Source organism: Perca flavescens, chromosome 8 (assembly GCF_004354835.1).
Source record: "Perca flavescens isolate YP-PL-M2 chromosome 8, PFLA_1.0, whole genome shotgun sequence".
Taxonomy (NCBI): Eukaryota; Metazoa; Chordata; class Actinopteri; order Perciformes; family Percidae; genus Perca; species Perca flavescens.
In genome coordinates, this window is record NC_041338.1 from 19,103,764 (window position 1) to 19,118,016 (window position 14,253).

At 38.9% G+C, this 14,253-nt stretch overlaps 1 protein-coding gene and 2 long non-coding RNA genes across 3 annotated transcripts; 2 read left to right on the plus strand and 1 right to left on the minus strand.

The window, feature by feature from the left end:
• The first annotated feature begins 343 nt into the window (after positions 1–343).
• LOC114560801 (uncharacterized) lies at positions 344–1,295 on the plus strand. Its single transcript, XR_003693242.1, has 3 exons — positions 344–426; positions 839–958; positions 1,109–1,295. It is a non-coding gene; the product is annotated as an uncharacterized LOC114560801 (long non-coding RNA).
• Positions 1,007–1,946, minus strand: LOC114560799 (uncharacterized). Its single transcript, XM_028586433.1, has 2 exons — positions 1,809–1,946; positions 1,007–1,682 (listed from the first exon to the last, which is right to left on the minus strand). The coding sequence occupies exons 1-2, from the start codon at positions 1,897–1,899 to the stop codon at positions 1,105–1,107; spliced, it is 669 nt and encodes a 222-aa protein (XP_028442234.1). The 5' UTR covers positions 1,900–1,946; the 3' UTR covers positions 1,007–1,104.
• A 3,125-nt stretch (positions 1,947–5,071) lies between these two features.
• LOC114560800 (uncharacterized) lies at positions 5,072–11,897 on the plus strand. The gene is made up of 2 exons (XR_003693241.1): positions 5,072–5,310; positions 7,676–11,897. It is a non-coding gene; the product is annotated as an uncharacterized LOC114560800 (long non-coding RNA).
• The last annotated feature ends 2,356 nt before the right edge of the window (positions 11,898–14,253 follow it).

The window sequence follows — 14,253 nt, forward strand, 5'->3', positions numbered from 1 at the left end:
TCAAGTTCTTTCATTGGCCAAAGAGGAAGCAGCGGCCAAACTCACCAGTGTTCTTCTGTGGCTTTTTGTGTTTATGCACAAGAGTGGTTGGTGCGTGTGTTAAACTTAAAGCTGCTCTCATAGTAATCAATATCAATAGTTTTAGCTACATTAGCGTCTTTTGTGATGGTAATGTTGGTCTGTTGGTCTGCCACTAATGACCCGCACTGAAATATCTCAACTATTTAATGGATTGCCATGACATTTCTACAGACATTCATGTTCCTCAGAGGATGAAATCTAGACTTTGAATTTGATGATCCCCCTCTGCAGCGCTGTGGAAGTAGATCTGGCAATGCGAGACTAATGATCCCCTGACTTTTGGTGGTTCCATTAGGTCCACATTTCAGCTTGTGAGTGAAATGTCTCAAATAGCACCATCATCAGGTAAAAAAAATCTTTTCCAATACTTTGGTTTATGATCAAATACCTGCAAAACTAATGGCATTCCCATCAGTCTCAGCTGTACTGTGTTTAATGCTAATTGGCTAATGTTAGCATGCTAACATGTAAAAACTAAGATGCTAAATGTGCCTGCTAAACATAGCATTGTGGGCATGTTAGCATGATGACATTAGCATTTAGCTCAAGTACAGCCTAGAGCTGCTAGCATGGCTGTAGCCTCTTAGTCTCATATTAATAATGGATGAACTGAGTATTTATATTGTGAAAGGTGTCTCTGATAGTGATAACACCACAGATAATTTTCACTTGCAGTAAAAAATATCATTGTATTAATTTACACGCTCAACTTGTAGTTCACTCTCAAGAGCTCTGATATAATTATATATTTCCCTAGGAGTTGATGAAGGCAACAACAAAACCACAAGGAGAGCGAATAATAAAATTACCTTCATCAGATGGATAAAAACATGACTGAATGATAATGTTGCTCCATGTCTGCTGGCTGTGTAAATAGGTGACTGTTTGCTTACATGTTTACCATTTACTTTATTTATATGTCAATGTTGTGTTTATGCTGCCCCCAAGTGGCCCAAAAACAATCGCTTGCAGTAATGCAGGTTTAATAATAACTGCAAATAAATGTTCTGTCTCCTCTGTTGCTCAGGTGGTGACCCTGCTCTCTTCCTGCTCTGAATGCCGTCTCTCTTCACTGTTGGATATTTGGACATCCATGGTAATGGTGCAGATCACAGACAGGATCATCTGACCCTTCAGGTTGTAGTCAGAAACTCTCCATTTCCTTGGACGCTGTCGTCCATCAGGTGAGTGAACTGAGGAGGTGACTCTCACAAACTTCCTCCCCTCAAACTCCATGAAGTTGAAGTGATTCTGGGTGTTGGCCAGGGCCTGTATGTCGATCTGCTCTGGGTGGACTGGGGTCACCAGCTGTAACTGGCTGCTGTCTGGCTGCTGAGGCCTCCCCTTCCTCCTCGCTACTTCAGCTGTTAGTGCTGAGGGTGGAATTATGTTCAGTTCGGAAGTTGAGCTGAATTGGTGCACATGTAACCTTTCCTTGCACCACTTTTGGTCAAAATGCTCATCATCTGTTCTAGGCCCACATTGGAGTGAAGGTAAGCAGACAGCCAAGGCTTTTATCTGATCACGAGTCAGATCAGATGATCTGAGGTTAGACACTTCCATCTTGATGATCCTTCGCTTTGGTCGTACATAATAACCACCTTTGAGTTTACGAAAACAAAGAAAATTCATTTGCCTAGTGTTGTGTTAAAATGTAACACATTTTCATGACACAACATCACCCAACGAGTTTGCATTGTCTGTAAAATGTGCAGAGGATAGCATACCTGCAGTTTCATTTGCTGACTTGTAAACAAGTTTCAAAAGATATCTTTCTTCTCTTTCAGTGAGAAATTGTTCAGAAGCTAAATCTGCCATTTTTCTCAGCTAAAACAGATTTGAATTACATCTTTTTTGCATCTGAGTGAGCTGAGTGTTTTAAATCAATACAACCTTAACATTCTGAGTTCTAACAGTTGGTAACTAAAATGAACTAAGCACTGTGTCCTTGTAGCCTCACAGCTATATGCAGCAAGCTTTTACTGGGAACAATTGTGCCTCAGTATTGGATAAAAACAAAGAAATTGATAGTGATTTGGGTGGGGTATTTTTGTCTTTGAGATGTTAACAGTCTGATATACATCGATAGCCTATTGTTTGGGTAAAATGAGAGAAAGTGCAGCATTTCTCTAAAGGACCAAGGACATCTTTGGAAATGGAAGATGAGTGAATTTAGGTAAATTGATTAAATGTATTTAGAAGGACAACATAAAATAATAACAAGAAAATGAGACGTGTGGGTGCCCAGACTCATTCCTGTAACTTTATCACCCTCAACACTGTTTTGAGAAATACCACAAAATAACTCACGTTACTCTTACATAAAAAATACTTAATGGCTGGCATCACATCACAACTTATTATCACATACATATTACAAAATTAAGTCACATTGCTTCTTTGAAAGGAAACTTTTCATCTCTTCAGCTGTTGGTGTGGGAGGTGTGCATTTGGCTTTGCTGAAACAACAAAACAATTCTATGAAGCTGCAGGGCTGCACGTACATTATATTAATTATTACTTTGGGTACTGAAACATAAAGATCCAAACATCAGATTATTTACAGTATCACCAGTACTGTATGTACCGTATGCAGGTTTATATCTGCTGCATTTAGCTACTTTTCAAAGGCATTGAGTTTGTCGTTATGCAATCCTGTCCTTTCTTTGGTGGTGCTATAGTGACTGTTACCTAGGACGCATCTGAAGCCTGCAGACGACTTGAGTAGTGTTTCATAACGCTGCTTGTTGTTTTGTGAATTTCTCTTGTCTCTTGTTTCTCTTTCTCGAATGGAGAGTGTGACGTATTACTACCCCAACAATCCCACAGGGCACAGGTCATTTACACAGTAGGTGCAAGAAAATGCATTTGTTATGCACATGGACATACAGTAACCAGGACTTTGTTACCTTTGGACAGAGCTAGTCCCTTTGTTGAATGTATTTGTGCTAAGCTAAGCTAAGCTAACCAGCCACTGGTTGTAGACTTCTTAAAGGAACACGCCGACTTATTGGGACTTTAGCTTATTCACCGTAACGCCCAGAGTTAGACAAGTCCATACATACCCTTCTCATCTCCGTGCGTGTTGTAACTCTGTCCGATGGTCCCACCGGTAGCTTAGCCTGGCACAGATCCTGGAGGTAAACCGTATATAAACTGGGAACCATATTCTCAGAAAGGCAAAGCAGTGCTACTTGGGCGGAGTGATATGCTTGCAGCACCTGAGAAGCCCCGAGCAGAGAGTAGCAATGCTTCGCCTTTCTGAGAATATAGTTCCCAGTTTATATATGGTTAGAAGATGGCTGTGTTAATGTGACCTTGTTATTTGTACACGCTGTGACTATACAAATCACAACATGTAAATAGAAACATGTTGGCCTTATTTTGTCACTTATTCGGAGCAGTAGGCTATTGGAACCGGTTACCTCCAGGATCTGTGCCAGGCTAAGCTACCGGTGGGGCGGTCGGACAGAGTTACAACACGCACGGAGATGAGAAGGGTATGTATGGATTTATCTAACTCTGGGGGATACGGTGAATAAGCTAAAGTCCCAATAAGTCACCATGTTCCTTTAACTGACTGTGAAGTTAAACTAAGCTTTTGACAGTTCAGCAGAGTCAATATAGCTCATGTCTATATGCTGGTTGTCAGTGTTACACAAACAGAGAAGAAGAAGAAGGTGCATTAGAGTGAAGAAAGAACAGATAGTTTCAGTCTCTTTGGGTTTTTATAGCAGAGCTGACCTTGGGTGAAGGATTGGGCGAGGATGGTCAGGATGTTGGGTAGTGGGTGGAGGCTGGCTGCACTGTGGACATGTAGAGAGGCATTCCTTGCAATGCTGCGGCTGTGGATTCACACACAGCTGGAAGGTTGCATCAAAGTGAAAGAGAGGAGGGTGGGAGGACAGAGGAGGAGAGACAAGTAGCAGGTACACAACGCTGTAGAATGAAGATGAAGAAGCTGGATGACTGACAGCAGGATCAAAAAGTAGGGGGGTTTGGGGGTGTGACTCAGCCCTCATAGCCACTTCCTTTGGCATCTTCAGGATGGACAGATGAAAGGAGGAGAGGGAGTAACTCATCGTGTGGTCAGCTTGCTCACCATATAGGAACGGATACTGGGAAAGGAAGCATGTGCGTCTGGGTGATGGGGGGCTGGGATAATATGTATGTGTATGAGTGTTTAGTGTTTGACAGAGGCACAATTATTCCATTTCCCGTAACACCAGAGGAATGCAGGGTGAGATTCCTGCTCTGTGAGTCGTGCCCTCTCACCTGCCATCACCATACGGATACTATTTCATCCTTCCCTTTCCCCCCTCGAACGGGGAATTCCCCAGTGTGTTTGCTTTTACTCATGGAGGAAGTTACAGAGTTTTTTTAAGCTGTGTTGTTCTGGTAATAATTGGATACAAGTTGCAGCTTAGTTTAACAAAAATATGTCTATATACACAATTTATTGCACTCATTTAAATGAGGTCAGGAGTCTAATATAGTCATCATAAATGAGGGGAAACAAGGAAAAATGCTACTCATTTTACAGCATTTAAAGCTGGTTACTTACAAGCATGGAGGAAATAAATCTGGAGCATTATGTGGATGCAGCATGTCGATGGAGTAAATTGCTTGTTTGCGTTGAGAGAGAAGATGCTTTGTCATGCTGGGTGTGTAATGTTTGTGTGTGTCTTTGAGAGAGTAAGCTTAAGAAGCTACTTCACCTTTTATTTCCTGTATTGTTAATTATCTTATCATGTTTCTAAGGCTTACAAAACAATAAGATATTCACTGTTTACATCATTATACCTTACTGAAAATATTAATACAGGGCAGTTTATCTACGTGTGTATGTGTGTGTGTGTGTGTGTGTGTGTGTGTGTGTGTGTGTGTGTGTGTGTGTGTGTGTGTGTGTGAGCCCATGCTGACTCACAGTTACAATAATGACTCTGGCAGAGCAGTTGGATGAACAGCTCACGCTGACTGTAAAAGAGAGAAAGAGAGAGAGGAGAGGGGGCTGTGCTCTCCCTGGCATCTCCATCTCATAACTCTTCTGCCGCTCAGTGTGTTCATACACACACATAGACACACACATATTCATACAGCCTGAAGACAACCCTGAGGACTACAGCACCATGTTCAGTATAATACACTTTAGACCGAGCAGCGAGTGTGAAAACGCCTTCAGGGAGGAAATAATGCTTTGTGTGGTAGGTGACGGATCTTTTGTAACAGGTTATTGTTTGTGTTTCGCGCTGTGCTTATGTATGTGCTCATTTATTTGGGTTATTCTGTGTTATAAAGACAAAGATGATGTTGTTACTTACACTCCTACTGTTTCATAACTTGCATAATTTTGTGGGGTGTTACGGAAAATTATGTAGCAGTTTCACTTTCGATCTATTTCAGTCTACAGTCACCTGTAGCCATGTTGTATGACTGATTTCTATCATGTTTTGAAGAACTTGTTGGGCTTTAAATGTATTTTTCTTGAGTAGCATTTACTAGAAAAAAATAAACAACTCTGCCATGAACAAGATGAACATGTTTGTGTTGATAGTGGGAGGAAATTAATCCGTGATCTTTAAAGACGAAGATCCAGCATTGAGGTTTCTTCTATATTACTATCTAGTATTAGATGTAGCCCTGCTGTCTCTTCTCAGAGAAACACTTTCTCTCTGTAATCTGCGCTCAGAAAAATGTGACGCCATTTAGTAAATCTGTGAGATTGATTTTCAAGGCTTGACATCCTTCCTTTATACTAAATTATCTTGGGTATAATTGTGTCCGTTCGGCACTTTCTGTCTTTATTTTTGTTTTATTGCTCTCATATCTTAATGTTGAATATGTGAGTGCCAGGTGACCACACCTGGATCCCGTCCTACTGGTGCTTGTGTTTGTGTATATGTACAGAGTATATATGGCTTCAGTACAGTCATTTAAATCCTGCATTTGATGAATTCTTCCTTTGTCTGCACAGTCACTTATCTCAGGTAAGACAATAAAGGTCCAAACTAATTAACGGCAGTCTGGCAGGTCTCTAAAATCCCCTGGTTGCTCATCCGCCAACATCAAATATGTAAATAATTTATTACCATATTTTGACAAAAGTAATTCAGTTTCTGCTTCTCTTACGCACTCGTCTTCATACATAACCATCACCGTGCCGAGACAGATACATGATTTCACGATCAGGGGACTGGTGCCGCTGCCTCTTCAAAAAGAAAAGCCCATAAAATATTTCTTATGACTCATCCGTCACAAGGTTGATTGCTTTGCATAAAGGAAGCAAAGTTGTTGTGTTGGCGCATGACTCACATTTCAGTTTAAGTGATGACATCATAGACTGTACGTGGACAACAAGGTGGATTGACTAATCTTCAGTTCAGTGTTGTATAGTTAAAGACAGTTGGGGATGGGTTTCCTCCATGTGGCCAAATGGCCAGAGCCTAACAGCGTCCTGTAGATTCACACGTCTCTTGAAGCGATAGTTAGAGATTTTAAGAAACTCGCTTATTCGCTTTCTTATCGAAAGTTCGATGAGAAAATGTATACTACTGTTCATTCAATATGAAGCTGAAAACCACAACTTGTCGTTTGTTATACTTTACTACAATACTTTATAACTATTTTTTTTATATAGATTAAACAAACAATATATAATGTGTTAATTTGAGAGCGTCGAACTGAGCCAGGCTAGCTGTTTCCAGTCTTTATGCTAAGCTAAGCTAAGCTAACCAGCTGCTGGCCATAGCTTCATATTTAACGGATATGAGAGCGATATCGAACTTCTTACGTAACTCTCTGCAAAAAAGTGAATAAGGGTATTTCCCAAAATGTTAGCTAATATGTGTCTACATTTCACGTTTATTGATAGTAGATCATCTCAGAATGATCCACCAGACCCATGTTTCCTTCACGTGCTGAACTTTAAACTGTTCTAATGCATCAGGAACTTAAATGTCAATTCTGCCTTGCTTAGGTCAACAAGCATCCATGTTCAAGTCATGATGAATAGGAAACCTTTCTCCTAGATTCACTCCTTCCTCCCCTCCCCTTCCTCATCTCGCTGCCTCACGAGCACATGATTGCACATATTCATGGGGTTATACCTTCCGCCATGAAGGATAATTGCTCTGCTTGCCCTAGGCGTGAACTCACTTAAGCATGCTGAAGAGCATTCAGTCCAATAAGATCATGAAGCTGCAACGAGAGGCACACCACCTTCAGGAAGAGCTCAGGGGAACGATACGTTACAAACATCATATCTTCCACCTCCAAAAGTCTCCACTGACAACTGCTCCTCCCACTTGTGGACTCCAGACAAAAATATTGGGAAGATACATTGATAACTCTGGATGCCTCCTGGGCTCTCTCTCAATTAGCTGTGGCTCAGTCATCGTCCCAGTTTGGTGATGCAGAGCATTTACCATAAAACCCAGAGGAGGGTAGAATTTAATTTCCTTTCAGTTAACTCATCCAGGGTTGTTTTAGTGTGACGTGGCAAATACAGTATTGTACTGCAACAAATCTCTTTGAATCAAACCATGGTTCATCCTGTATCTTCTTGTCTCTGCATGTTGTTTTTATATTTATTTAGATTTGGCCCATGAACATAGTAGGAAGGAAGATAAAGAGGAGGTGTGATGAACCCCTTCAGCTCCTGTTCGAATGAAGCCATCTGGGAACAAACATGAGTCATAGCATTATTATTAGACCTGTTAGACTTGATACCTTTATGTTGCAAATTTAATGTCAACAGTATTTCAATAGTTCAGACCTGATTATTCAATCATAAAGCATGTTTTTATCCATTTCTCGCTTTCTGCTGCTGTTTCTTTGCAATGCCTGTTTTTTTCTGTCACGTTTCTATTTTTTTTTTTTTTCATATTAAGGCAGTAATGTATATATGCCATCAATGTCTTAACACCTTTTACGTCCTTTTGTATTTAACCTTATATGCTAACCTGACTGATTGGACGATTTGTCCTTGTAAGATGATGATATATGTCCCGACATGAGAGGGGAAGCACTTAGGTGTCCACCCTGCTTCTGCATCAATTCATACTCAGTTTGCCCTTTTCTCCAGCACCTTCTACTCTCAAAGGAATAGCTTGAGTGTTTGGGAAACCTGCTTGTTTGCCTTTTTTTCCAAGAGTTAACGGGGAAGATCAATACCCCTTTTATTTCTGTCTATTAAACATGAAGCTACAGCCAAAAGCTGCTTACCTTAGCATAAAGACTAGATACAGGGACAGCTAGCTTGTTTTCCAGCACCTCTAAAGCTAATTAACTTATATACCCCTCTGTTCAAACCCGGAAGTGTAAAAATGACATGGCCCTTAATGTATGTAATGAAATGCATACAAAAATACATTTGAAGTGATATTTTACCAAGACATCCGTATTAATACATCAAAGACACATGCGATGATGATGTCATACAACTACTGAATTAGAATACTGGCACCTTTTTTGGTCCAATTCAAACACTGGAACACATCCCCCCAAACCACAATCTCGATTTTACACTTTGATTTCTGTTCGAATTAAACTACATGTTCATCAGTGAGCTTTGGTGCAGTGAAGTTGCTACCTCAGACAGAGACAGGTTAGCTGTTTCCAGTCTTAATGCTAAACTAAGCTAACAGCTGCTGGCTGGCTATGTCATATTTAACATACAAACATGAGAGTGGTATCAATCTCCTCATATTATTCAAAGCATGGTATTTTTCCAAAATGTCAAAGTACTCCTTTAAAAACACCCTTATTAACGTTAAAATATCATCTCAGAAGTAGTGTTAGTCACTTTAGGTGGAGTAACAGGGGTTTCCTCCAAGCTTGTATCTACAAAAACATCCCTTTGAACTTTATGAGGTCAACTTGTTCACTGTGTTAGCTCTGTTTTTTTTTATTTGGCTCTGGTTTTCAATGTAACCACACCCTCTGCTGTTCGTTTGTAGAATCAATGGGCCATCGTGCAGCGAGAGGCAGCCTCCCTCTACAAACAACAGCTATATTTGACTGCATCCAACTAGCAGCACGAGGCTTACCAGTCCATACACTATAACACAATATCAAAGGATGTCTTTTTCTGTATCCAACTTGTCTTGTATTGAATGTTTAAGCACAATGTACTGTCTATAAAATCAGAAGACTGCACTCAGAAACTGATTTCATTTGGTGACGTAGATGTTTGTACCCAGTCTCTAGCACCATATGAAAACAGTGTTCTGGGTGATGGTATATCAGCATGTAAGCACAACTTCTGTGTTTTATGGAACAATTAAAATGTACACAGAAATAATACCCTATTTCTTAAGGACTGTTATGACCAATGTGTTGTGTTCATTTGTGAACTTCTAAATGAGAGGGGGGGGACCTATCTACCTATGAAGAGTTTATCCATCACAGAGGATTGGACATTTCTCGAACTCAACATTCCAGAGTACTTAAAAGTATATCCACTAATTTGCTGACTCTCATTAAAGAGTAATTGTCATATGAACCTTTTGTTTGGATGATTCAAATTGGGGCTGGGTGGAAAGGCTCTCAAGGAACGTTCTTGTAACAATGCTCATATCAGAAGTGTTATTACTTCTATTGAGAGTTAGGGTCCAATTTCCTTTTATCATTGAAAAGTAATGTTTCCTGACATTACCAGGAATGTTTGGACTGAATTCAGTAGATTGTTTTGTCCCCAATAAGGTTAAAGAAACTCAATATTAAAATTTTACACAGATATTGTCCATGCAATGAATTATTCATAAATTTAGACATGATGTTTCCCCTGTATGTTACTTCTGCAAAGAGGAGATTGAGTCCTTGTCTCATTTATTTTATGCTTGTAATCATTCATGTAACTTTTGTACACAAATTTCTTTGTTAATTTGGGAGACTCATAAGGTCTTGGTTCGTATTACAGAATGTATGGTCTTATTTTTGAATGTACAGTCCAACAACAGGGAAGTTATTAACGTGATAAAATTGCTGTGCCTTTTGTACCCCAGAGGGATTTGTTATGTTTAAGGGTATTGATGAAGTCAATAATCTCATGGTAAGTCAACGGAGCATCACAAGACTCTTGGTCTACAGTATTAATGGGATTAACCCTGATTGAGTTTAAGAAAGACGTTGCACTCTTTTCTCAGTATCAAGAGTTTATTTTTCACTCATTGAAAGACTCTCAGGCGGCTTTTGGGAAAGAGAGGTTATGATAGATATTACATAAATTTCATCTCTCCTCCTTGGCTTGATCTGAACTGAAATTTCAAATTTCATAAGTTCCCATTCGACCTAATATTTGTTCTCAGTTTTAGCTTCAATTACAGTATTGCTGAATTAATTTCTTTAAATGTAAATGGACTGTTTTTATAAAATGCTTTTCTAGTCTTTACAACCACTCAAAGCGCTTTAACATAGTACAGGAACTATTCACCATTCATTCATGTTGTAAAACTCAACTATTTAACTTCCAGTATGAAGTATGGACACGACAAGAGGAGGGGAACAGAGAGATATGACTATGAATAGCTTTGTGATCTGTAAAGGAGTAGCCAAATTTGTGCTGTTGCATTCTCTGTAAGGTTTTTGGAAACTAACCAATAATCAATTCTGGATTGGAAGGATCTGGTATTATTAGACCAAGTGTATACTCTATCTGATGACCCTGGTGATGTACATGTCCTGTAGTGATGGGAAGGCTGCTCCACAGATGAGTTGTGCAGTTTTTATAACACATTGGACAGTCTTCCGTTCCCGAGCACTGCCGTCTCCATACCACACTGTGATGGAGCTGCTGATGACACTGTCCACTGTACATCTGTAGAAGTTTCTGAGGATTTTGGTTGACATGCCAAATTTCCTCAGCCTCCTTAGGAAGTACAGTCTCTGCTGAGCTTTCTAAAGGAGCTGGTGGCAGTTTTGAGATCCTCGCTGATGTTTGTTCCGAGGAATTTAAAGGTTTTCACTCGCTCCACCTCTGTCCCCACCAATGTATAGTGGTGTGTGCTGCACCTTCCTCCATTTCCTTGTATCGCTCATCATCTCCTTGGTCTTGTCAAGCAAGTCTTCGTTTTCCGTAGTATATCCATATTAGTGATAATTAAAACAACCTTATTGAATTTAATTACTTGACATATATAGTGATCTTTTACATCAATATGTGAATATTACCTGTAAAGTTGTTTTTCAATGTTCCCACATCTGCTGAATGTACCGACCCATGTGACCGCCACAAATTAACCTCATCAGCTGTAGAATTAAGAAAAACACAAAATCTATTATATATAATGCTTTGCAAACAAGAATAAGGCTTTGCGCTTCCTATTTTTCCTTAACCCCCAGCATTAAGAGAGACAAAAGATAAAGACAGATTGAACTATGAATAGCTAGATAATAAGTCACAAGTAACTTACCACAAACTATTGCAAAGACACAGAGAACTGCACCATTTATAGTTATAAATATGTGAATATTAAAGCAAAAGCGATGTAACGTTAGCCCTTAAGCCTCTTTAGTAGGCTATAAATATTTATAACATTAGACCAAATCTTAAAAAATAAGGTCCCCCCCCCCCCCATGTATCATCAACTAGTTTGCAACATTTTAACTATTGCAGCAGTCACTATAAAAAGTTTGTATTGCTCTTTTGAAGTATTGACCAAAACCAAAAAAATCTAACACATCAAATGAAAGACTATATGCTTTACAGTATCAAAGGCTTTATATGTCTATGAATGAATGAATCAAACTGATGATAGATATTGTGAGATATTGTTTATGATGAATATTCCCATTAAAATTGTACCTAAAGATTCCTACACCAGCTGAGTGTTCTGATCCATGTGCTAACCAGATGTCGTCTCCCCACTGTGACCTCCAAAAATGTAACTCATTGGCTGTTGAGTGACATTCTTGAATATTATTTTTCTTTGTAAACAAAAACAGGGCCTTGGGTTTCACACTATTTTTAAGACTGTTGGCATTAATAGACATTAAAGACAAAGACATAGAACAATATCAGGTATAACCTGAAAACTGGAATAATCCACGAGATTCTCTCTAAGCACTTAGTTAGAAAGTTGTTATAAACACTGCAATAGAAAAATCTAACCCCTAACAAAAGACCACGGGCATGTATGCAAATTCTGTATAAATATTTTGAGAAATCTACCCCAAAAATAAAGCTATGTCCTTTGGGGAAAACCTTTAAAGACATTTTTTCTCCAAGTAAGCTACACAACGGCCATTGACCTTACAATTAACAGATTTTTAAAGTATAGCTACAAGAGCCAGAAGTAACTTTGATTAGTTACCAAGCATACATCTTTTGACACAAAAAGGAAATACATTTCATTCTGACTTTTTAACTTATGCTTTTTTATCTGTACCCTTCCTTTTTCTGTTCTACCCGCCTTTCCTGAAGGTTTAAACAGAAAATGATAATCAGCATTGAGAGCATTAAGTCTAAATTTGAAAACAAAAAGGCCTATAAAGCCATCTATAGATGACCCATATTCATGTCATCCAATCAGTGGAGAATTGCTATACAGTACATGAATAAACTGAGATATGAGATGTTTTTAATAATGCCATAAAGTATGTCACATTTGTTTAAATTACTGTACTCTCCTACTTCCTTCACTAACTGGTTACAGCTGCTCTCCTGCTTCTTGTTAAATCTTTTTTTCCCTCTCTGTGTCTCCCATTGACTCATACTTTTATCACAAGTCCACTTTCATTGATACATTCTGAACACTTTAGCATTCTTGTTGTAACAACAACAATGTAACATTTCCTGAACATTGGTCAAATAACCGGCAATTGAGAGATGATGGTGAATTAAAAAATGTAGTGTAACAGTGGCAATAATGCACAACATCTAGCTAAAGTTTGCTTACATACTGGTCATACCAGTCAAAGTTGGCTAAGCTACAGTGCGTTGATTACTTTTGAATTCAACTTTAAATTTTTAAAAGGAAGAACAAGGTTTTTCAAAAACTACATAGTCCACCTACTGGCATGCTTTTCATCAAATTACAAAACAAATTAGTGATACAAAAACAAATTACATTACATGTTTATTAAAAACTGAAATGAACTTTTTGTGGTAATAAATTTGAAAAATTACATTTAGGTGTTGTGTCCTTAATAAATCTCACCGAAATTGTCACAGATAAAATAACTCAATCATAATAAAGTATTTCAGTGCAGCTACCAGTACATACATGTGTCCCTGGTTACACTTGTCTGTACTCGGTCAAGATAACTGCTTTAGTTCTTTGAGCACTCAAAGTTTGCTAGCTTCAGGGAAAATCAATATGGATGGATTTAATCCATCAGCCTCATTTAACCAGTTGTTGAAATTACATAAGAAATGTTTAAAGCATCTTTAATGGATTTAATGGAGCAAATTAATGACTTGTAAAAACTCATCCAAGTTGAGTTCCTTCTCGACCTTGGACAGTCCTGTTTTTAAGCTTTTGATCACACAATCAGAGTTTGTCTGGTTGTTGTTGAATCGTCCATGTTCGCTTCCAAGGTAAGATTAATTGTATACAACTAAAAGCTCCAGAACAGCTACTGAATAGCCCTTGTGGTAAGATTGTCTTCTCGTCCATAATAAACCATTTCAAATGCCTTCTCCACAGTGGTGTAGTCTAATGCAGAGATCTTCAACAGGGGGTCCTCAGAGTCAACGCAGGGGGGCTTCCAAATATTTGTTAATATTTGAAAGTTTTAAAAAAATAGTGAGGGGTCTGGTTGTCCTCCCCCAGGAATATTTTGAGCGTCAAAGACTTCATTTCCGGTATTCTGAAAAATCAATATTCAAAAAATATCAAAATTATAATGGAAAGTATGTTGTTACGTGCCATTGCACATTTTTAGGTGGGTATATGGCAATCCTGGAGCTTTCTTAGTGGGTATACTGTGTATACCTGCATATCACGTAGACTACACCACTGCCTCTCCACCCTTACTTCATGAAGACACGACAGCAGTGATGTCAGGCATATTTCATGTGACTGACAGGTATGTTGATTAAAGTGGAATGGATGGCTGCACTGAGGCGATGATATGCTCATGAAGGACAGAGCTGTAGGGTCCGAGGAGCTCAGCTCCTGACTGATGGCCGGGTCACATGGCAGCTGAATTATCAGAATCACAATCTGAATC